Source organism: Lissotriton vulgaris, chromosome 1_1, assembly GCF_964263255.1.
Source record: "Lissotriton vulgaris chromosome 1_1, aLisVul1.2, whole genome shotgun sequence".
Taxonomy (NCBI): domain Eukaryota; kingdom Metazoa; phylum Chordata; class Amphibia; order Caudata; family Salamandridae; genus Lissotriton; species Lissotriton vulgaris.
In genome coordinates, this window is record NC_141685.1 from 1,900,913,324 (window position 1) to 1,900,938,582 (window position 25,259).

At 42.7% G+C, this 25,259-nt stretch overlaps 1 protein-coding gene across 1 annotated transcript in view; it reads right to left on the reverse strand.

The window, feature by feature from the left end:
* The window catches only part of ADAMTS20 (ADAM metallopeptidase with thrombospondin type 1 motif 20), a 1,033,120-nt gene that overhangs the window by 592,967 nt on the left and 414,894 nt on the right, over positions 1 to 25,259 (reverse strand). The window contains exons 14-15 of the mRNA XM_086919514.1: positions 6,035 to 6,201; positions 5,788 to 5,917 (exon numbers count right to left, since the gene is read on the reverse strand). Of these exons, the coding sequence (XP_086775640.1) occupies positions 5,788 to 5,917; positions 6,035 to 6,201 (297 nt within the window). The remainder of the gene's footprint in view (positions 1 to 5,787; positions 5,918 to 6,034; positions 6,202 to 25,259) is intronic.

Below are 25,259 nucleotides of genomic sequence, written 5' to 3' on the forward strand. Positions count from 1 at the left end.
TACAGGAAGTAGTATTACAGGGTAAGTGACTGCACCCGCTTGCAAAGTGATGTCTGGGGGTCGCTGCTCTCAGGGGACGCAGTGACAGTGCACCACCTTTTAGGTCATTGCATCTCCGGATATCTTCTTTGCCTCTGCGCCTGCATCTGTAAAATGGAGGGGGTGCAGAGGCAAAGGCAGTCCCTCAATTACATGGGACAGACCCCCATGCAAACGAGGGAATGCCCCCTGCAGATATCGCTGGCGCTTTATGTGTACCAGCTGTCAGTATTACAGAAGGGGACCCACAAGCGTCTGTAGCCCCTGTGGCACTCTCTGTAATACGGCTAAAGGAGTAATCTTTTTTGTAGTCCTACGTCTTTGTGAATTGCCAACCTCCTTTTAGTAAAAGTGCAAAGCGAATGTTAACAGTGTTAATTGTATATGAATTTTGCACTAATATACCATTTTCTTTCCATTTTCGATGTTTTGGTGACAATTCACAAAGAGATGAAAAATTAGGTAAAAGAGTTCCTCAGGACTACTACTTTATGTACTACAAGATACTGATGCTTTTAGGCTCCTTGCATCCTGTTCTTCTTCATGAAAATCAATTCCAGAATGAACATCTCCCCTTTAATTAGAACATCTGCGTAGGAAATGCCAGTTTCCCCAAATGATTTTCCATTTTCATAATATTCTCCCATCATGCAGACAAATCTTCGATTAAAGAGTACCGTCAATGTCGCTTGTCTAGAAGCCATCAAAATGTTGCAAAACATTAGGCAACGTATACACTCACCCTGTTTAGCTACACCCTATATAACAGTGAAGACCAGAGATATCATAACACACCAGAGGAAGAGGGTAATACATTTCTCATGCACAGTGATCTTAAAGAAACAGCTCGCTCAGAGTCTAGTAATCTGAGTGGCAAAAACGTGTACAGTCAAATTGAAAACATATGCAAGTAATCAGAGGAGACCCAAGGTCAGAAGGAAACAGCAAAGAGGCACAGATGGAAGTGAGAGCACGACCACTAATAATCATCATCTCCACGTTTTCATAGTAGGGATTGAGAGAATTTTTTCTGGAAATGTCAAAGATAGTGGTATGGAAGTAAAACGGCACTACTCTGAGGTTGTCATCAAGTCTAAAACTATGTGTGTGACAGCTGCATACGACATGTAGGATAGACAAATAGGAAAATGGGCTAGGGGCCTATGTAAATGTTAAGACGTTATGGGCTCAATTACCTACTTAGGACTGCTTCACACATGATAGTCCTGAAATGGGAGCAGAAAGGACCCCAAAGAACTGCCTGAAAATGATCCATTAGAAATAATTTAAGCCAGGCTAGTGCTTTGCTCTGACTAGCGAATTCATATAAGCAATTAGAAAGGAAGAATGGTATACAATGTTCAGTCGCACAGATAGATCAGAGCAGACAAGAGATTCCAGTCTGCAACCATCCTTGCCAAGGAGAATGAGGAGGCAGAGAGTTATAGCCAGTGCCTCTGTTTTCTTTCTCATACCAGTCCCTTTCCTTGGTTCTGCAATGCATCTCACATTTAATATTAATTGTGGTCATTAGTGATTGTGGTGAGGCACAGAAGACTGCATCTCTCCCATTGGATCCAGAGTACAAGGTTAGTGCTTTCTGACAGAAGTCTGTGAAACCGAGGTCTTTCAAAGCGATCCACTGGAATGCTTCACTTTGAGCTCCTAATTGACAAAACAAAAAGCAAGGTCTCCGTTTCAGAGTGTTGTCCCAGTGGTGTAGCAAGGGTGTTCTTGGTCCTAATGCATGCAAGGAAAATGTGCCCATCAGCCCCTGATTTGTTAGTATGTGACTGCTATCCTTTGGGTGGAATTGACCTCTTACGCTTTTGAGCCCTGTTACCACTGCACCTGCCGCACTATTGATAGCATTTCCATTGTTGCTTTTTCACCAGTGTCACATTTCTTGTCACATAATTGCTACTGCAGAAGGCACTAACTCGTGGCCTGGCCTTTGTCTGAGCCGAGCCTAGAACAGGCACTACCAGACTGCTAAATGAACGGAAAGTGGGATGTAATCCAGACAACTCGTGTTCCAACATAACTCCAGATCTAAAGCACATTCATACCCTTTCTGGGCTAAGAAAAGGTGTGATATGAAAATTACTGGTTACGGCAGGGGTTGCAAATGGCAGCGAATTAACAAGTTACTTGCCAAACTTTTCAGATAAAAAAAATAGCTACCTTAAATAGATTATTATTTCAACACATACAATAAAAATCTATTTGAACTAATGAGTTTTTTCTTTAAAAATTTGCTAGAAATTACGATAATGGCATTCCTATCCTTTTCTAAGTGAAAGTAAGAAAGTAATAGGTTCTTGAAGAGGCACAGATTTGTGTTAACCACTGCAGTTTCGCAAATAATGCTATATTTTACCCCGTGTTACTCCTTTTAATAATGAAATTGTATACACTTGACATTTTGTACATTGGAACACTATGCAGATACACCCTAGTTTTACATTGCCTCATGGCAACTGGTTTAGCCATTGACAAATGATTACATAACATTAGAAAAAGAGCCCACTTTACATTATGCACTGGAGGTGCCATGTCAACTTCTCTAATAAGCTAAGCTCCCATATGAGCGGCAAAATACCTTACTGCAGCTCCCAAGTTGCACTCAGTTTTTAGACAGCTGCATGGGTCGTGTCCATACATGCAAAACATATAGAAAAGTCATCATCTTTATTCACAATATTAGTTTCTGAGTTAAATGCTTATAATGTATAAATGTAAATTCGGTAGATCAATCAATAAATTAAAGTTAGGAGCAAATACTGCATCACAAATTGGAAACGATGTCCACAGGTACAAAATAAATTAGTTAGACAGGTAATAGATACAACTCCTCTACTAGTAAGCCCACCCCAGATGAAGTTAACAATAGTAAACTTATACCAACTATCAGTATGGTATTCTGAACATGTTTTCCACTGCCTCAACTCAATGAGTCACACTGTTCTTTGGTCGAGGGGGGCATTTCCAGATATTGTAAATCTCAGTAAAATGTAGGAGTTGGGACAGCTGAAATTGTAGCTTATTACAGAGCAGTACATCAAATAACCACAAATGAACAGCTTAACAGGTCACAGGTGGTTTGTACACTACACCTGAGCCCACCCAATCATTATGTCTATAATCCAAACTCTGTATATAGCGCTCAAAAAGTCAAAACAAGTCCCTTCACAATGTGGTCCAATTTCCCAAAATTCCAATCAAAGGAAGCAGTCCAGTCACACTCTTCAATCAGATCTGTGTGCTTTATTTTCAAATCAATGTTAGTTGACACAGCAGCGGCCGACGTATGTTTCGTCCGCAGGGCTTTTTCAAGGCTTAAAATTATGAGCTGAATCAAAGAATTGATGTTTCATAGATAATTTTTTTGGGTTATCACTGCCCGGATACGAATGCAGATATTCTTTAAGGAATTTAGGTTTATTCCACCTCTATCATTCCCAATTCAAATGCATAAGTCCCATTTGTATTTCAATTTAAAAATTCTGTTTTCCACTCCAGACAAAAGTCAAAATCCAGGCGGTTTTAAAATCGGCTCTATATGGCTCCTTTATTTAATCCAAATGTTCGGATCCTGAAAAATCCGAAAGTCTTAGAACGGCATCTCAGAACTGATAGGCATTCTCCTTGATGTGTTCCCTTCTATCGTGGTCTCAAGGTCACAGGTGGTCTCCACATTTGTGACAGATAAGTGAATGATGGGAGCTACTCCCCTTCTGTGGGTTACGACAACTCTGGATCTAATACCAGCAATTAAAATGGTAATTCAAATATGTCAGGATGCCCTACAGAGAGTCGGATGGCGCAATCAGCTCACAAAAGTAACCCAATTATGGATGGGCTGTATGTTAAACCAAGCTAATGTTCTGGAAGTTTTCAGTGGGTGGGATAAGTTTTGAGTTACCCAAATAGGGTAACTCAATCATATGCTCCTTTACTGACCTCAAAGCCAATTGTGATGTGCATAAACACACATTTTTCAAATACCAGCAGCAAAGACACACCCTGCACCCCCATATTAAAGACCATACAGAACTCCTGATCGTAACCCACTGGAAGCAATGTTGCTGATGGGAGACAGGGGTAGTGGGAAGATATCAGCACTACCGAATGTTGCTGTTTAACACCCAAGATACATTTAACACTCAGGCGTGCATGGCTGAAAGGTGTGGAGGCAATCACTGATGAGAAATATCAAACAGACAGGATGGCACCAAGGAAGTGGCTATAACTACACATTTTCGAATGCTCCAACTCAAATACGTACAAGGGTATATTTTACATGAGGCAGATTACATGCTTCAGGAATATCAACATTTCTGATGCCACATCACCCAAATGGTGATGTCCCAAGATTAGAACCTTTTAGGAGGAAGAGAGGTGGGCACTGAGGGGAGTAAGTAGGTGGAAAGTAGACAAAGATCCCAAATTGATCCTCCACAAATCAAAACTGGATAATCTCAAATCAAGCAATTGCCAAGCCTTGGCTTAACAAGGACCCACCTGCCTTGGAGGGATGGGCTCAGGGGATGGATCACTGCAATATGCTAGATTTCCAAATATACAAAGTCACATGGATGCCTGCAAAACATATTATATTTGTAGAGAACGATGGGTTACCAAGGAACTATCAGGGAGCTGAGAGGTGACATGGTTTGCCAATGTGAAGTAGATAGAATGATTAGCCTAACTCGGAAACACTTGTACATGTATTTATTATGGTGGATAGCAAGAAACATATATGAGTGTCTACCAATGTGGAACCTAAACAGATGATCTGTCTGGATGTTATGAAACACTGAAATGTTAATTACGTTATACATGCATATAATCATGTTTCCTAAGAAAAAAGTAGCAAGGTAATATGGGGTATGGTGGAATCTTTCCAAATTATCAAACCCTACACACTCTTCTTAAACACATGCTAATGGACAATAATTTTAACGATGATTTAAATATAAAAGGTACAGGAAAACTTGACAAAACATTATTCCAGGGCACAAGCAAAATGGATGGATTTCCTACCCTGTGTAATTTCTCAAACATTACATTTTGATGAAACACGGGGTGTACGATTGTTAGTTTTCAAATGAAACACCTCTCTTTCATTTGATTAAAATATAGCAACCTTCAATGATACAATAACATCTTATAAGATTTTATCCGGCTGCAAGTACAGCTGTTTATAACACTGCTGTAAAATTCAGATCCCTGCTTAAACCACTGTTTTTGCAGGGATCAAGATTCCTTGATAGAGCCTTTGGGCTTTACTACAGCTGTTATTATCAGATGCTGTAGGCACAGAAATCCATATTTAATGCACCATTGCTGAGTCTGAACTTAAAATGGGGGTTATCTATTGGGTCCAGAAAATATCTTGTGCCCGGCACCTCACTTGTGATCAGGGGTTTAGTCTAAATTATTGATAAATATCTTTGTACATATGTATTGTGCCTTGTACCTCTAATGATAAAGTTTGGTTAGTTATGTATATTGCAGTTTTAGAAGCACATACTGTACATAAGGACAGTTTCATAAAAACAGTTTTATTTTATTATTTATCAAATATTACATGCAAAGTATCCTTTTATACTATCCAATGTACCTCCGTTCCATTTTATGCAAGTAGGCTTCTTTTGTGTACAAAACATAGTGCTATCCATTCCTTGAATTGTTACAATATTCTTCTTTATGTCTAAAAAAAAAACTGAAATAATGAAAATTTACCTTGGCACATTTTACTACATTGCTGCCATGGTCCATTTGTATCCCACTGAAACTGGTCACTTCTTTCTTGGACAGGGATATTAAAAGTATAGCGTACATCAGGGCTGTGTAGATTTCCTACACATAAGACCTTCATAAGAACACATAAAAAAGATTAGATTTTACAACAAGCTTAGGAAAACTCCGTGGATTTAGATGGCAACTAACTAGAGCAAACTTAGCCCATTATATTATAAACAATTGTTACCTGTAACATAATTTCTTCTTCTAGCTGGTCAGTGCAGTTGATTCGTTCCACAATGTTGTCAGATCCACTATATTCAAAGGTGGCTCCTTTCACGTTAATTTCTCTCTTTGACTTGCTTACAAAAAAATTTCCATTCAGAACGAAATTCCCTTTACTGTCAGATAAAGCTGAAAGTTTAATAAAAATATGCTCACATTACATGCAGAGTTTATTATCATCTAGATATTACCTGCTGTTTTTGTTTAGTACAAAACTCACTTTCAACTCAGACCCTATTCTCATAAGATGCACACAACGGTAGGTAACTTGTAGGATGGAGACAATTTCTGTTGTTTGGGCATATTCCTATGACCTTTGTTAAAGTGTTATGCATAAAGATTCAATTTGCCTAATTCAAAGATCCTCCTTTCCAGATCACTATATTTTGACATGGTGAAGTAAGTTTCAGCTTTGATAACACCATGAGGGGTAGAGAGAAGAAAAGGTGATTCACATGCAGTGGCACAAATTGTGTTTTTGAAAACTGCCCTCACTCACACACAAATGTGTGTGACATCCTTCATCATTGGGTCTGCTTACAAAACACCCTGGCATAGCCACGCACAGATGGAGCATAGGGAGGAGGAAGACAAACAACATAAAAGTGAAACGCAGCAGTGACAGGGTATGTTATACCCAGCGACTAGGTACAGTGATAGAAAAAGTGCAGCAAAGAGAGTGCTTAAAACTGCCTCATGGGTGCCCTATGAGAGCCCCTTATTCACAGGTCCCAAGGCCAGGATTAAAATAGTGAAGGATGGGTGTGTTATAGAGAATGCTAGGTCCTCAAAAATACCCCTCCTTAAACTGCCAATGTCAACATGTTTCAACCGTCTTACTGTGCCCCCAAAAGAAGGTCAAGTTGGTCTTCCTCAGGACTTATACCAGTCCCAGTCAGGTTCCCCACCTTACCTTACTTTGGTCAGTTGCCAGGGTTTATTCATTTAAAAGGAACAATTGATGGGCAGAATGTAGAGCAGTTTCATACATTCACCCCAGTACAGCGCTCTGGGTCTAAATCCATTATTATTTTGCTCACCATGCCACTTCAGTTTGGACCCAGCCATATGCAAATCAGTCTTGACACTGTGACTGGGGGTGAGTGTCTGAAAAGTTTCAGAGCTCCGTCCATCGTCTCCTTGTGTTTGCCATGTTCCCCGTATTATGATTCAGCCAGTAAAAAAGAAAATATTTTGGGCCATCTTAGACCCACTTATCATGAAGATGAACACTAACATGTGGCTAGACATTTTACACAGTTTCATGCGGGCAAGAGTACATTTCTAAGATTGTTTGCTATTGACAGTATACAGTACACAAATAGAGTAGGCTACACAACATATTCTTTGAGACGTTTGGATTTCAGATACATCCAGGAACTATTTAGTAAGGCCCCTCAGGGGCTGACCATTGATGAGGAACTGACTGGTCATTTAGGTAAAATGCTGTTAGTATTCTTTGCTGCCATTTTCTCGGCTTATACAGTGTTGTTTTATTGATGACTTGCTGTTCCTTTCTTTTTATATCCTTTGGGACACTGTGTTCTGTTGTTGTTGCTGCCACTGCTCTGTTGACTGCAAGCCCCAGGATACCACGTGCCAGGAGGTGTGACATCGCATTAGGGGTAGGACCATCAAGCGCTATAAATCGCTTTTCACTATCTCGTCACGTGGGATGCCACGGTGTGTTGTTGTTGCTGCCACTGCTGTAAGGACTGCAAGCCCCAGGATACCATGTGCCAGAAGGTGCTGACATTGCATTAGGGGGCAGGACCATCAAGTGCTATAAAGCTCTCTTCACTCTGAGGTCCATCAGGACGCTGCATTGTGTTGTTGTTGCTGGCACTGCGGTAAAGACTGACTCAGAGACACTAAGGGGCAGTGTGATCTCAAACCACTATGCAAGAGGAACAGACAATTTCTCCCAGTAGTTAAAGGGATTGCTCATAACCTACTTTCAAATATAAACCCCACTGTAAGGCCTGAATGCAAATTACTCCCATGCCCTGAAGTACACACACTGAATCAGGAGGACTCACCCTTGCAGAAATCAAAACTGCAACAAGGGCCAGAGACACCAAAGGGTGACTATAAAAATATGTTGTCTTGAAATGTTGTGGGAATTAAATCAAATGTTTCACACCCAGAGTTGGGATCCTTTATTGATCATTATCATATTATATTCTTTCAGCAGACATGGGCTATCAAACCACTATATAGATCAGGTTTCCTGATGTTTAGTACAAATGCAATTTCCTCCTTGGCAGGGCGCCTGTCAGTTAGACATTTGACATGGTCAAGTCTAGACTTGTTTCTAGTGGTGAGATTAGTTCCATAGGAATCCATGTCAGTTACCGAATCGGTAAATACCGATTCGGTAAAATTACTGAATTGTCTCTGAATAACTCTCTGCAACGCAGCTCCCTGGCGCATACTGGAGGTACCTGGTGGGCTAGTTGGCCCCCAGCATTGAAGAGGAATTAATTTCCCAACATGATTCGTGCCACAGAGCGTGTTTGCACACATGTCACCAAAGGCCCCGCCCCCTTCCTTCACCATTGTACAAATATTCCTCTAAAATCAGTCGAACTACGAATTCCGATTTAGTCACCTATTATCAGGAGAGAACCCAGTGCTGCATCTTTTAGCCCAGCACTGACACTGAAAAGTAATTCTAAGCGTACATACCAGTAACTTGTATTTCCTTCCATAGGAATCTATTGTGTGGTTTTCACCAGAAAAGTTTCTAAGTGTCGATTTTTGAAACATACAAAAATTCCTACAAAATCAGCAGAACTATGAATTCTGTTTTACTCACCTTTTATCAGGAGTGACCTCAGTGCTGCTTCTTTGAGCCCAGTAGTGATCCTGAAAAGTAATTCTAATCTGTACTTACCACTAACTAGTATTTCCTTCCACAGGAAACCATTGTGTGGTTTTCACCAGAAAAGTTTCTGTCTATTTTCACAAACTAAAAATATTCCTTAAAAATTGCCTGTATGACTTAAACACATTTATTTTTTTGACTGTTTACAGGAGATGCACCCTTGCTGGATCCGGGAACCACCACTGAGTTAGAAAAAGTAACGTTAACACTTCTTACCTGATAAGTGAATTTCCTCCCGTAGGATAACATTGGTGATTCTATGTGAAAACGTTTCTAAGTGTCAACTTTTAAAATACAATAATATTCCTTAAAAATCACTACTGTAACCAAAACGTTTTTACTCAACTGTTCACAGGAGATATCCCAGGACTGAATCCAGGATTTAGTCTTGTGGTTAGAAAAGTAATCTAAAAAGTAACTAATTGCATTTAACTAGAAATTACATTGAGCGCAATGTTGTATTGTGTCTGAAATTGTGTTGCTCATTACAACAACTGTAACTACTGTACTTAAAAGTCTATTGCCTATTTGCAAAGTATTTAAACTAAAGTAATTCATTCTGAGAAAGTATATTTTGTAATGTAATGTATAATTTAATTATAATGTAATTTAAAAATTAAAATATATAAAAATAAATAGTTTAAAAAAATGTAGTAAATCAGAATCAAAAAAATAAATATAAGAATTAATACATTTAAAAATTGTCATTTACAAAACTTTTGAAATTCACTGAAATAAACATAGGTTTCAGACATGTTATAGTTAGGAATTAGCATTAAAAAAATCTTTTAAATTCACTAAAAAAATCATAGGTAAATATCACCAGAAGTTTTGTCCCACAAAAAACGGGGCCGCACACCATTCCAGGTAGGTTACTGTCCTTTTTAATCATTACTTCAAACAGGCTGTTCAGTCAAAATGTCAACGCCCTTACCACTGCCGACGCGTTTCTGAGACTGCTGTCTCCTTCTTCGGACCCGTTTTTTGTGGGACAAAACTTCTGGTGATATTTACGGCAGTCCTAGCCGTAGGGTACACGCACCACCTGACAAGAAGGAGACCAGGCAAAATGAACTGCTCATGTCTTGCCACGGTCGTTCCAGTCAAAAAAGAAATGGATGCAAACAGGATCTTCAGTCGAATAGCCCACTGGAGGGCGGCTCCCCGAACAGAACAATTGTAAAGTGACCACAACCCCACCGAAGGGTAAGACACACCACAAGTACCATGATGCACCGCCAGCACACACCATGTCAGTGAGGGCAGACGCGCCAGGTGGCAGTAATAGAAACGGCTTAGTAAGAGCCTTTGAAGAAGGAGACAGCAGTCTCAGAAACGTGTCAGCAGTGGTAGGGGTGCTGACATTTTGACTGAACAGCCTGTTTGAAGTAATGATTAAAAAGGACAGTAACCTACCTGGAATGGTGTGCGGACCAGTTTTTTGTGTGACAAAACTTCTGGTGATAATTATGGCAGTCCTAGCCGTAGGGTACACGCACCACCTGACAAAAAGGAGACCAGGCAAAATTAACTGCTCATGGCTAGCCACGGTCGTTCCAGTCGAAAAAGAAATGGATGCAAACAGGATCTTCAGTCGAATAGCCCACTGGAGGGCGGCTCCCCGAACAGAACAATTGTAAAGTGACCACAACCCCACCGAAGGGTAAGACACACCACAAGTACCATGATGCACCGCCAGCACACACCATGTCAGTGAGGGCGGACGCGCCAGGTGGCAGTAATAGAAACGGCTTAGTGGTGTTTGCGGTAACACTTTTTTCACGTAAGAGCCTTTGACGAAGGAGACAGCAGTCTCAGAAACGCGTCGGCAGTGGTAGGGGCGCTGACATTTGGGGCATGAACAGCCTGTTTGAAGTAATGATTAAAAAGGACGGTAACCTACCTGGAATGGTGTGCGGACCCGTTTTTTGTGGGACAAAACTTCTGGTGATATATATATATATAACACAACAGCAAGTCCACAAAGGCCACTTCCAATCTCCCAAGCAAGAAGGGAGAGACGGACCACATGATCTGGCTTTGGGTTAAATTTTATTGTGCAGGTGAGGCAACAACAGCACGATGCATTTCGGGCCTGTGGACCCTTGGTCACATATATATATATATATATATATATATATATATATATCTATATATATATATCAATCTGCCTTGAAAACTGAGTGCATGTATAAGTGTCTGAATGGAGGATTTAGTAGCAATGAGATTGACTGTCTAAGTGACAAATGTTTTTTTCAATGAATATATATATATATATACATATATATCAATCAATCAATCAATGCATTTCTAAAGCGCGCTACATACCCGAGAGGGTCTCAAATCGCTGGGGGGGCTGCTACTGATCGAAGAGTCAGGTCTTGAGAAGTCTTCTGAAGGCCAGCAGGTCCTGGGTCTGGCTTAGGCTGGTAGGGAGAGCGTTCCAGGTCTTGGCGGCGAGGTAGGAGAAGGATCTGCTGCCGGTGGTGGTTTTCCAGATGCGAGGGACTGTGGCGAGGGCGAGGTTGGCAGAGCGGAGGCTAGGGGTGGGGGTGTGGAAGCTGAGTCTGTCATTGAGGTATGTTGGTCCGGTGTTGTGCAGTGCTTTGTGTGCGTGGATAAGGAGTTTGAAGGTGATCCTCTGGTTGACGGGGAGCCAGTGTAGGCCTCTCAGGTGGGGTGTGATGTGACTGTGTCGGGGGTCGTCGAGGATCAGTCGTGCCGAGGCGTTCTGGATTCGTTGTAGTCGTCTCAGGAGCTTGGTTGTTGTTCCTGAGTAGAGTGCGTTCCCGTAGTCGAGTCTGCTGGTGATGAGGGCCTGGGTGACGGTTTTTCTCGTGTTGGAAGGGATCCATTTGAAGATCCTGCGGAGCATTCAGAGGGTGTTGCAGCAGGACGCGGAGACGGCGTTGACTTGCTTGGTCATGGAGAGGGCGGAGTCGAGGATGAACCCCAGGTTGCGTGCGTGGTCGGTGGGTTTCGGGGCTGTGCCTAGTGATGTGGGCCACCAGGTGTTGTCCCAGGCTGATGGGGTGGTTACGAGGATGAGGACCTCCGTCTGGCCTGAGTTCAGCTTCAGTCTGCTGTCCTTCATCCAGTCAGCGACGGCCTTCATACCTCTGTGGAGGTTGGCTTTGGTTTTGTGGGGGTCTTCGGTGAGGGATATGATCAGCTGAGTGTCGTCGGCGTAGGATATGATGTTGAGGTGGTTATGTTGTCGTGTAACGTGGGCGATATATAATATATATATATACTGTTTTCACTGAAAAAACGTTAAAGTGACATTATATTTAGGAAGTTTTTTTGTTTTTGTTTTTAAAAAACCTTGGAAATTCACGAAAAAACTAAAGGTTTAAGTAATGTTATAGTTAGGTGAATATGTCAGTGATAACACTAATGTTTTGAACTAAATAACACAGAAATTCACCAGTTATAGTTAGCAGCGCTAACTATAACCTGCCTCCCTACTATGCACTGCTTATGACCTCACATTAGAGGCCAGAGTGTAAGTACAAAATAGCTCAGGAGAATATCATCCATCATTACTGTCATCACAGACAAAACTTTCTTAGGTGTAGAAGCATGCATTATATGCAACATTGACCCTATACCATACACTTTACAACTAGCATAGTTCACATTAACAGTCAGCCACAGATATATAGGAAACCCTCACTGAGTACGGTATTCAATCTGTATACAACTGTTCAGAGAAGGCCAACTGTTCAGAGAAGGCTATGTTCACGTAAAATAGTGAATGTTTGTTCCAAAACCAATGAACTACTATTAATAATTAATATATGTACCAAACACCCAAGAACAGTGTACACTCTATGCAACAGTTATCAAAAAAGACACTATTTAAAAAAAAAAAGCAATATTTGAGGGTGCTAAACATCCTACTACCGGTACCCTTTATACTGTAGTGGAAACAAACTTTACAGATAACCCATCTTCTCAAGCAAAACAATCACATGTATATAGGTTAGCTGGTGCACACAGTCTTCTTAGTTATGTTGGAATTGTCATACTGTCATGATTGTATCTAATAAATCAAGGCTGCTTACAAAGGTTAATATCTACTATGTAGAATATTACTGCTGTTGAAAACTTTTTCTGAAGCACCAAAATACTTGTGTGAAATGTAATGAACACAAGTTGCCAACTGTCACCTACACACATAATTACTCTTGAATACAAAGACTGATAACATCGTCAATAGCTCTACACACCTGTAGTGCATTAGAAGCAGATGTGTTTTGAAAACACTTAAACCCATTAAGCTGTACCCATGCTGTACCAAATTAGGTAGAAAAGTAATTTGGTATTTACCCGCCACTATGTAAACTGAAAAACAAACAAGCACACTCATTGGATAATATCATCTATGATGTCATTTGAGATATCATCGGTGATGTCATAAATTATGTCATAGAACATGTCACGAGTGACGTCATATGTGGGGTCACAAATTATAGTTAGCGCTGCTAACTATAACTGTTGAATTTCTGTGTTTTCTTTCAGTTTAAAAAGTTAATATTATCACTGACATATTCACCTATAGTAACATTACTTTAACCTTTAGTTTTTTCAGTTAATTTCTAATGTGTTTTATTACAAATGAAACAGATTCTTTTATTACACCTATCCATAATGTTACTTTAACCTTTGGTTTTTCAGTGAATTTCAAATTTTTATTTAACTTAAAATAAAACTTAATTACCTTACAGCTCTCCTTCTCAGCCCCAGAGGCCCTTTACCCCTGGGCCACTTATGTCAATAAAATGGAGGGGGACCATTTGGCCTTGGTAGTCCCCAGGGACCCCATCCCATAGGGCCACTCTGTTAAGTAAAGGGGAGGGGGCACAGGCTGCCCACTCCTGGGCCAATTTTGGCCCCTGGACACCATCTCCACGGGTCTGGTATAATTTTAATAGGGAGGGGGCACACAGCCCCCCTCTCCGGGCAGAGGTCAGTCCCAGGGACCCCATCCCCCAAGGCCCAGCACATTTGATGGGGGAGGGAGGCATGCAGCCCGACTCACCGGCCAGATTTCAGTCATGGGGAAACTATCCCATAGGGCAGGTGCATTGTACAGGGGGGTACACAGCCCCACTACCAGGGCTAATTTCTGTCCCGGGATCCCATAGTCTGGGACCCGGATTTGTTATAAGTGTGAGGGAAGCACCCCCCCTCCCCAGGCTGATTTCGGCCCTGGGGACCCCTTTATCGGGTCCCAGCCTTCTTCTTTGGGGGAAGGAGGATATGTGGCCCACTTTCACAGGCCAATTTTGGCCTTGGATCCGGTGTGCTTTTTTTGAGAGGGGGGGTCGTGCCCTATCCAACTTCAGACCCTATCCCCAAGGGCCTGGCTCAGTAAATGGTGTGTGCCCAGGGCATAGTCTTGTTGGGGGCTGTGGGGGGGAGCCTCAAGGCATCAGCGTCTCCAGCAGGGTTCCCCCATTCAGCAGGAGCTAGCATTGCTCCCGTCTGCAGGGACCAGGTTCTAATGCTGCTCCCTGCAGGCGGTGGCAATATTTAGATCTGAGCCCCGGCATACCATCAGTTTTTGTCAGGAGACTTTTCTACATCAGAACGCGAAGCCACCACTAAAAACTGTGAAACGATGGGAACTGTGGGCAGAAAAAGAAAAAAGAAGGTATGGTGAAAAACATAACCATAGAAAGACAATGCCAGGCACTGTATATTGTAAACTGAGGGAGGGAAAAGAACAGAGCACCACCCTGGGAGGGACCCCCACAATTGTTGAAGTCCAAAACCTTCCGCGGAGGCAGATAAAGATACAGAGCATAGGTAGGATTGAAACCCTTGGCCTGTGTGAACCTGTGCCACCAAAGGCACAAGACTTACCATTGAGTCATAGCTCCTCAGTGAACCATCCCAGCAGCCAGCAGAAAGGCTGCAAACACAATATATGACAGTAAAGGACAACCAGTCCGGAAACCAGGAGTAAAGTCGACCTACCATAAGGCGTCACCCAAAAGGAGACGTCAGATCCGAAAAAGGGACCTACTGAATGCAGCATTGTCAGAGACTGCAACCGCTAGAGTGCAGGGGAGGCACTGGCAGGCGTTAGGGAATCTGCGGCTAGACTATGTCTCTACCAGATACATCGTTACTGAAGGTAAGTAACTTGTTCATCTGATAGAGACGTCTAGCCGCAGATTCCTTAACTTTAAATAGATACCAAAGCCATACCCCTAGAGGAGGCGGGACTGCGACTGAACCCCACTAAAGTCCAGAGAAAACCTAGCAGTCAATAACATGACCAAAAGAGTGTCACCAACCGAAGGGCGAAACACAGTGGGGACAGAAGTGACAGCGCAGTCAACCACCAGACCCCTTTGCTCTGAAGAGAGCGGGAATCAAGGAGAGGCCAGGGCACCACAGCCTATCCAGAATAACACAAAACCCCTATATCTAGAGGGGAGGAGAGAAGGAAAACACCAAGCCAGAACGCTGGTGCCTGAGCAAAAAATGACGAACTTCGAAAGAAGACGAGTAAATGGGCATGAAGGATCTACAGGATCCAATGTGTCGAAAATAAAACAGAGCTAGCCCCAGCTAAACCACTCAAACAGTGTAAAACACTGTTGAACCTGCTTCTGTAAAGATACGAATGCAGCAGGATACTGACCCCTGCCCAGCAAGGGCTGATATGGAACAAAAACAAACCCCAGTAAAGAAACTGGCGTGAATAGGGAATTCAGCACCTCGCAAGAAGTAGAACTGAACCTACGGGGCCAAAAGACTGGTAAGTGGTATGGTGAAGAGAACGCGTACCGCCCCTGCATGTACCACAGTGGTACTGCGGAGACCCTCGCCAGCCAGACATGTGTGAGAGCATTGAAAGGATGCCCATACACAACCAGAAGGATGCTCATACGCGGCCAGAGGGTGCCTAAAGTACCATAACAGAAAAGCACCAGTAAACAAGACAGCAGGAACAGCTGAGATGCGCACAATGGCAAGAAGGCAAAGGGCCACAAACACCAGAGAAGATCTGGTGATGTAAGAGGACAGGGCCAAGACCGGCAGGAAAGCCCGCAGAAGCCATTAGGAAGATCATGGTGCAGAAAAGGCCTCAAGAGGATGCCGAAACCCGGCCAAACCCAGGGACTAGGGTACACTCAAAATGACCGGCATTTATACAGAAAGTGGAACTAGTCCAGGCTATAAGCAGCGTCTGCCTCCGGTCCTGAAGAGAGAACAGTCCCATTGTAGGACAATTATAAGAAAAGAGGAGCCTAACAAGGGAGTACTCAGGGCCAAATCACGGGTCCTAGACGCCAGGAAGAGCGGAGTTCAAGGAGAACTGGCTCCATGAGTCCACCTCAGTAAGTGTCAGCAAAACGTACAAATCCCTGTGCGGAAGCAGCGGGGATGTGGAGAAAACTACTAGGGAATTAGCCGAAAGGCCATAACAACGTACAACAGAGAGGCCCACAGCAACTCCTTCCTGGTGAGAACAACCTAGAAGGGGCTGGCGCCAAATGACAGACCATGTGACAAAAATCAGGATGCCAGGCCACGTGATGTAGATACTACACATCATAGACCTAGACCAGGCGTCAAAGCACTAGAGACAATAGAGCGATGCGACCCTGCGGGACGCAATAAAGGGGTATATGAGTCCCAGAGGGATACCCACAAAGAAAACTCCACAGGAGCGTATGAAGACAAATGCAGACCCCTGCCACCAGCAAATACCCCACATAGGGCAAGGGTCAACCCCTGGCAAGAAGGGGTCCTCTTGGCAAAACAGACAGTCAGAGGATTGAAAATAAAAACAATAAGTCATAATGCTATACAGACAATACAAAGACACCAACCTGTCTCTGATAAAAACCAGGCCGTAAAGGAAGACCCGCAACCAGAAAGAAAGTCAGTCAGTGGCATTGCAGAATTACGGTAGCCCTGACAGAAGCCTGGAGATCGCCAAGTCCACGTGGGACCCAAAAAGATCTATTCCGTTACACAGCATGTCTTGGAGGTTCTCCCGAATAATATCAGGAAAGAGATTTATTGCGCATCCAGGCACAGCGGTGCAAAGCCACCGACCTTGCAAGAGCATGGCTCACAGAGTCTGTGGTATTCAGGGAGGAGCGTATTGAAAAATGTGCCATTTCCTTGCCATGAAGGACAAGACAGAGAAGCTCTGGGCACAGTCCCTCCGGAATGGAAGGAAGAAGGTTAGCCATGGAGTCCCAGAGTGAGGAGGAGGCACGTGCAAACACGCATGTAGTGTTTAAAGTGTGGATGGCTGCATTAGAAGGAGCAAAAAAGTTGTCTTCCACATGCATCCAGCCACCGGGATTCCCATGTGGGAGGAAACAAAGGCAAAGTGGAGGAGTCTTGCAAATCAAAAACTGCCTGAGTTACCAGGCCCTGAGCACTAGGGTGGAGTGACAGGCAAGGTGGATCCCCAGGTGCCTACCAGGAATGGCCGATCAAATAGGGCTCCGGAAGAGGGTTGTGCCCATTCCTCAGGCAGGACTTCTAATAAAGCACCCCCAAAGGGTAGCAAGGGCTTCACGGTAATGGGCTTGAGATCAAGCAGATCCATTAAGGGATCAGAAATGAGGGGTACTACAGGAAGCTGAAAGCCGAGGATAGCGGCTGCCTTGTTGATAGTCCACGCATAGACACCCCTAGCTGAGTAGTCACCCTAGGAGGGGACAAGAGGCTGTCTTTCGGAGATGGTTGGAGACTAATCCTCCCAGTTGCCATAGAAAGCAGTGCCAGGGAATGACTCGAAGGCCATGCCACACTAGTGACCTGCACCAGTGGCCCCAGACCAGGGAAAGCAGCAGCTTCCATAAGGGCTGCAGCGGATTCCGGTGTCGCCTGACACAGCTGAGGAGTCAGAAGCAAGGAATGCGGAGGGCGGTCAACCTTGGGCATGGACGCCGGTGTCGATGAACGTATGGATACCGGCGGCGATGAATGTGTCGACAGCGGCATTGGTGAGCACCGTGTTGGAGTTAACTGGATGCCAACCACCTCCACTGGGGACACTACCTGGACATAGATAGGCGTCAGATCATGCGTTGCCCCAGATGTGGAATCAGGCTTAGAGCCGGGTGTGGGTTTGGACGTCGAGCCCTGCTTCGGGTCCGACATGGAACCCGACTGCGAGCCCGGCGTCGGCGACAATGCTTCTGGCGTCCGCGCCGGAAGCCGCACAGGGCTATGCGTTGACTGGAGGTGTGAGCCTGGCGTCAAGCCCGGGGTCAAGCCCGGCGTCGCCACTTCCGCCGTCTGCGCAGAAAGCCACACAGAGCTATTTGTTGACTGGCGGTGTGTGCTAGAGCAACCAGGACGGTCTGGGCCACGGCCCAATGTCATTGCTTCGGCTTCGGAGTCGGAGTCGGTGCACACTGCCCTGGTTGGGGAAGGATCTGACGATGAGGGCCCAGCCTGAGTACTCTCCGCCTCTGTGGGACCCGAAGGCGCGCCAAGGAGACAGGGGGACTTGAAGTAGTCCTGAAGAGCCCGGGAGTAGGCCTCCATTTGGGTGCGCTTCGCTTCAACTCCTGGAAAAGGAGGGTATGGAGGAGGTGACTGCCGGGCGCCCCTTACGAGAGGAATGGGCACCAGCGTCACACCTACGGGAGGTGGACCTCAGTGGACGCTTGTGGCTCCACTTACCTTTTTTAGGGCGCCGGTCGCAGAAGCGGCCTCAAGAACAAGTGCCCTCTGGAGAGGGAGAGTGGCGATGATAACAGGCTGGGCCGGACAGCCGTGCGGCCAACAGCTTCATACGGCATTCCATCCGGACTTCTGCTTCATCTGTTGACAGTCGCCGCATTGTTTGGAATCGTGGTGCACACCAAGGCACCACATGCAAATAAGGTGAGGGTCAGTGCAAGACATCTTTTCAAAGAGCTTTGCCTTCTGCACACAAGGAGGAACCTGGCACTGGTCTTTTGTCACCCCAGAAATCTTCACAGGGGAAGGAAAGAACTAGCATGGATAACTCCCCCACTTCCCAAAGGCTGGCACCAGGTAAAAATAGTGGACCTTCAGAGCCAATCTTCAGTATACTGCTGGATTTGCAGACATTACAAGAGTAAGGACTGCCTTGTTCCATAGAGACTGTCCTGCTGCTTGAGGTCTACCTTTTTCTCCAAAGGACTGCTCTGCTGCTGGAGGTCTGGCTTGCATTCCAGAGGACTGCCCTGCTGCTTCAGGGCTACCCTGATCCCTGAGAAAGAAGACTGGTTCTGCCCCCTTCATCCAAGCTACCTGAGTCACTTCAAGGGTGATATTTTCACAACTGGACTAGGGAAACTCTCTGTACATTGGCCTTACAGAAAAATGGCTTGCTAAATTACAGGAGATTATGAATGATTCCGCCAGACCGATCTTTAGACTTCCCAAGAGGGCTCACACCACCCACTTCCTACGCTAGCTTCACTGGCGTCCGGTCAGGTAGAGAACTAAGTTTAAGGGCCTCTGTATCGCACTAAAAGCCATCTATGGCCAGGCCCCATCCTACATCAAAGATCGTCTGGTAAGCTACACACCCAGCAGGTTACTCCGTTACTTGGAGACAGGTCTGCTAGCCTGTCCCCGCTTCAACTTGGTCTCCAAGGAGGTAGAGCCTTCTCAACTTCTATTCCTCAACTGTGGAACAAGCTGCCGGAGAATCTGCATAAGGAACATGCCCTCCTCCCTTTTAGGAAGAAGTTAAAAACACTACTTTTTGTAGAAGCCTGGGGCACAATTTAATCAATCACTTCCTTGCCATGCGCTAGGGTAGGGCTCTCTCTCACAGCGCTTAGAGACCTGACGGTGATTATGCGCCTTACAAGCTACAATTACAATTACAAGAGTGCACTGCTCTACAAGAAACTTTGATATCCTGAACTTTTGGGCTCTTCACAAATGTGTACAGACCTAATAATCCAAACACGATGCCACCTGTGACGACCGCCAACACAAAGGACCCGAACACCCAACTCTTTGTACTTCGTCAATAACTGCCAACATGAGATCTACATTTCACACTACAGCAATGACAACCCACGATGACTGCCAATTAAATGCTCCAGCAACAGGCATCTATAATGCCCGTTCGCACTTTGCACTACAGAGATGACAGCCCATGCCCCCCAGTGTGCAATGATCTCTATGCTCCTGCTGCCTCCTTCATCGTGAAGAGAACTCTTTGTGCTGGACTTTGAAAAAAGATAACCTTTTAAGTGGGACTAATCTGGCCAGCGCTCCATTGTGGTCCACCTGAACTTGTGACTTACCCACAGTCTAGTATGACTAGAATACCATGAGTGGCGCTTTGTGCTTCTAGGCACTATACCTACCTAAAACTTTAAAAAAAATTACTCTGGTTATACTGATTGGATTTTTGTTGTTCTAGTACAATTTTATTTCTTTAAATTGACTATGTAACTAAATTGGCTTGGGATTTTTATTTTGTTGCATTTTCACCTTATTATAGTTTGTCTGCTGCAAGTATATTTCACACTTTGCCTCTAGGTTAAACCTGACTGCTTTGTGCAAAGCTACTAGAAGGTTAAGCATAGGTTAATGTAGTGACGTTTGTGGTTCATTCTAAAAAGGTCTGTGTTTGTTGCCTGAGTGGGGTTTCCAATCCCCTTAACCAATAACCCAATTTCTTAAATTAAAATTACACATTTTCTGTGTCTATTTTAGTCAGGTTTAGTGTATGTATATTACTATTATTGTTATTACTTAGGAATGCTTGTTTCTATTGATTATTGTTTACACATTTCACCATTACATTGATATTCATGGTAGTAAAATTCATGTATCAAAAACAAAAGGAGCCAATCAGTTTCTTATGAACTAAACCTCCACAAGGTGAAGAAAACATAATTGCTTTTTTGTATAACCCTCCCCCACCAGGGTTGCCCCTTAATGGCATGATTAAGCATCAGGTCCATCCTGCACCACTGCGGAAAAGCGCATTCTCCTACCTACGGATTTCTATGTTTTAGAAGAATTCACTACTACCATGCATTAGCTCATGAGTTATGACACTAAGAGGTGGTGTCCAAATTATACAGAATCAATATATACAGCACATATTTTTACAGAGTGAAGCATGTTGGATGAAAATGTTTTCAGCTAATCTTTGGCAGACTAACCCTCTCATGATTATATAATGCAGATTAGAAAGCAGTGAATACCAAGTAGGTATAATTACTTTTCTAAATGTAGCATGCAGAGTACTTGAGAGCAATTTAGCACCAACATAACAGCAGAAGTGTAATCAAGGAGGTAGATCCTTGGTCCTGATTAAAACCATGGGGATGGATAAACACATGTAGACCCTTAGAAAGGCAGACACATAGTTATTGACTCTTTCTTTTCCTATTTTTAACCATACTGACTAGAGCCCAGAATAATTAACAATTAACCAACTAGGGCAGGTATTTATAACATTTTCTTTCCACATAAAGATACCCCCTACCTATTTTGTCATCATTTTTCACCATATAAACACATCAATAAGTGCTCCCACGTATTCCATAGGTCACAGCATGCGCCGTTACACAGCAGAAGGAGAAGGATCTGAGGCTGAAGCATGCAACCAAGGGGCAATCCTGGTGGGGGGGGGGGGGGTATATAAAGAAAGCAATTGTGTTTTGTGTTTTCTTCACCTTGTGGAGGGTTAGTTCCCAACTGGAGCTTATGTGCTCCTCTATAAAAAGGATACAAATGATCGACATGACCCTAAAAATATGCAAGTGCATTTCATACTAAGGCTGTAGTGCATACTTGGATTCTAGTCATTGTGTCTCTGAACGTAAAATGTGCGTTCCATTATACCCAGCTCCAAACTTCCAACTTGATGTACAGTGAAACAATTTAGAGATCTAACTGTGAACTGAAGGATACATAAACTGTTTGATTCACAGATCTTTAGGTGTCTTTATTGAAACCCAGACAAGTTCGACTATGAGTGTCTGCTTGTGCTCCATATAGTTCCATTTCTTCTCTGGGCTATGAGTTTCTGAATATATTTTTACATAACATGTCCCAAATTATTTGATCAAAGTTTTACTCACTCAAATAAATTGACCATCATTTCAACAATATTCACAAAATGTCATATAGTACTGGATCAGGTCACTGTATTTCAAAGCTTTTCACTCCAACTTCAGACCACTGTATCCACTTTTATTATTCTAAGTATCTTTACAGGGAAAAAGATAAACTATAGGATTATAAATATGAGTATATTACTACCCATGTAAATCACTCCAAATGTAACCAAATTTCAATGTGCCGGTTATTATACTCAACTTGGTTCTTCCATTTTGTGTTTTCTGTCATATAACTTGAGAAAAGCATATCGAGTTGTTGGCCAAAGGCAATTTTGTCATGTATCCTAGAGGATTTGATCACCAGACTGTGTTCACTTGCTTTCTTAACATTATTCCATCAGTACTCACAACTTTTCATTCCCCGCAGGCGTGTGATGTCTGCCTCACAGCTACAGTTTATTTTAGTGCACTTAATTACATCTTACATCTGTATGCGCTACTTGACCTACCACCAGCCAGAATTTCTCTTTTGGCATCACCTGATATATAATGTCTTCAAATGATCTAGCACTTGAAAAATCACCTCCATCATAAATGGATGTCTTTCTTCTGAGATGCCATTCTGTAGTCTGATACTCATTCTAAAACATCAAAACCATATTGGGCTTTTCCATAAATTAAAGTTACATTTATTTAATCTTTTGGTAAATCTACACTTTATTTGGTATTTCTCTGGTTTTATTTAAATGATGCATTTATTCTCTGCCTTTTTGTGTGTGTGTGTGTGTTTGTATATATATATATATATATATATATATATATATATATATATATATATATATATATATATATGAATATGTAATCATGTTCTATTGATCTTTGTTAGCATGTATGAGTGAATCTATAGGTAAGTGTGTAGAAGTGTGTGTAGATGTAGGAATCACTGAGTGGGTTTTTAGAAACTTGCACTGGTGTGTCAATGTTTCCAATATGGTACTTCATATTTTATAATGTGCGTTAAAAGATTATGCTATTGTATGATCGAGTGTATCAGCTTGTCACATGGATGATGTCATCAGTGATGTCATTTGAGATGTCATTAGGGATGTCATCAGTAATGTCAATGACCATGTCATGAATGATGTAATATGTGACATAATCAGCAGTGGATTGCGGGCGCGCAAGTTATAGATAGTACAACTAACTATAACGGGCGAATTTCAATGGTTTTATATGAGTGAAATGCCCAGCTAACTATAACACCCCTGAAACCTATGTTTTTTCAGTGAATTTCTAAGGTTTTTTAAATGCTAATTCCTAACTATAACGTATCTGAAACCTATGGTTTTTTCAGTGAATTTCAAAGGTTTTTTAAATGCTATTTCCTAACTATAACATGTCTGAAACCTATGGTTTTTTCAGTACATTTCAAAGGTTTTTTAAATGCTAATTCCTAACTATAACATGTCTGAAACCTATGGTTTTCTCAGTGAATTTCAAAGATTTTTTAAATGCTAATTTGTAAATATTATTTTTTTAATTTTCTTACATTTTTTTTAATCTTGTTATTTTTAGATGTTATTTTTTAAATTACATTACACATTTTTTTCCTAAATATTTTTTACATAAACATATATTTTTCATTATTATACATTGTTCATAATATACTTAAATTATTTATTTATTTATTTATTATTTTCTAGAGTTGTGCACTGTTATCCTATGGGTAGAAATTCACTTAGCAGGTAAATAGTGTTATTGTTACCTTTTCTTACTCATTGGTGGATCCTGGATACAGCACTGCTGCAGCTCCTCTAAACAGCTGAAAGAATGCAAATTACCAAAGACGCGCGGAAGCCCACATCTTTTTTCTTTTTTCTATATCGGTAGAATGCGCGGACCATACGCGCACCCCGTGATTTCTCCCCCCCAAAAAAGTAGGGGCCCTGGGAGACCTTGTGGGACCCCCCTGAGGAGCCTAGAGGATCAGGGTGTGTCCACCCTCCCCTTTTTCACGTTTTAAACACACATTTCACACGCATCTTCAGCCTCCCTTGTACCGAGACATAAAAGGGCTGCAAACAGTTTCTAGTTTTTAATGTTGACAACCAGTTGACAGCCAATTAGCCTTCAGCGCGTGATCGGAAGGGTGCGCTTTTGGTACGATGACAATAAGCGGAGTATACGTATTACATTTTTTTATGGGAAGTGGGCCGCGTGGCCCCCTTCTGTGCCCTATTCCGGAACATGGCTAATTATATATTATTATTTTATGGAGGAGGGCTGCAAAGCCCCCCTCCTGAAGCCACTTCAAGACCACGGGGACATCCAAACTCCATATAGGTATGTACCCCATAGGAGTTGCCTTCACTTTGCGCATGCATGTTTGTGTTAGCACTTGCGTGTTACTGTTACGCATGTGCACAATACGTCCCACTGTCTGGCTATGTACCCCTAACGTATTTCATTTTATTTGCACATGCTCAATTACAACATGCCCAATCACAGCTCTCAAACCCAGTGACATCATACTCAACCAATCATTCTTCAGCAAAGTATTTATAAGCTGCCAACCTTCTTGAACTTTTACTATTCCGCAGTCACAGCCATTGAGAGTGTTCCTATTCACTTCTTCGAAGGTGAGAACTTTTTTAAGAGTAATTAAATTAATTAATCTGAACAATCTTTAAATACAGCGTAAATGCAAATTTATGTTTGATTTGGCAATGCTGTTTTTAAGCATCCTTTCCTGCTTTTTTATATCGTTAAAGTTGACTTTGTTACTTTTGTTTCTGTGCAAATCACCTAATCCTGGGGCGTTTGTTTAATTTGCCAAGCGCCACATGGCCGCTCCTACAGCAGTGTGCTACGTGCTGTTCAAGTGAATGCGATGTAGGTTTTCTCGTGAAAATAGTGGTCACGTGCCCCATGCATTGCAAAAGCAATGTTTTCGGCAATAGTGTATTTTAGCAAGGTTTCCAGCTCTTGTTTATCTAATAACTTGCCTTAGTTACAATGTTTCTGTGCAAATCACTTAATCCTGCTGCGTTTCTTTAATTTGCCAAGCGGCACATGGTCATTCCCGCAGCAGTGTGCTACGTGCTGTTCAAGTGAATGCGATGTAGTTTTTCTCGTGTAAGTACTGCGTCATGTGCTCCATGCATTGCAAAAGTAATGTTTTCGGCATAAGTGTATTGTAGCACGGTTTCCAGCTCTTATGACTTAAATATTTTGTCTTCGTAGGC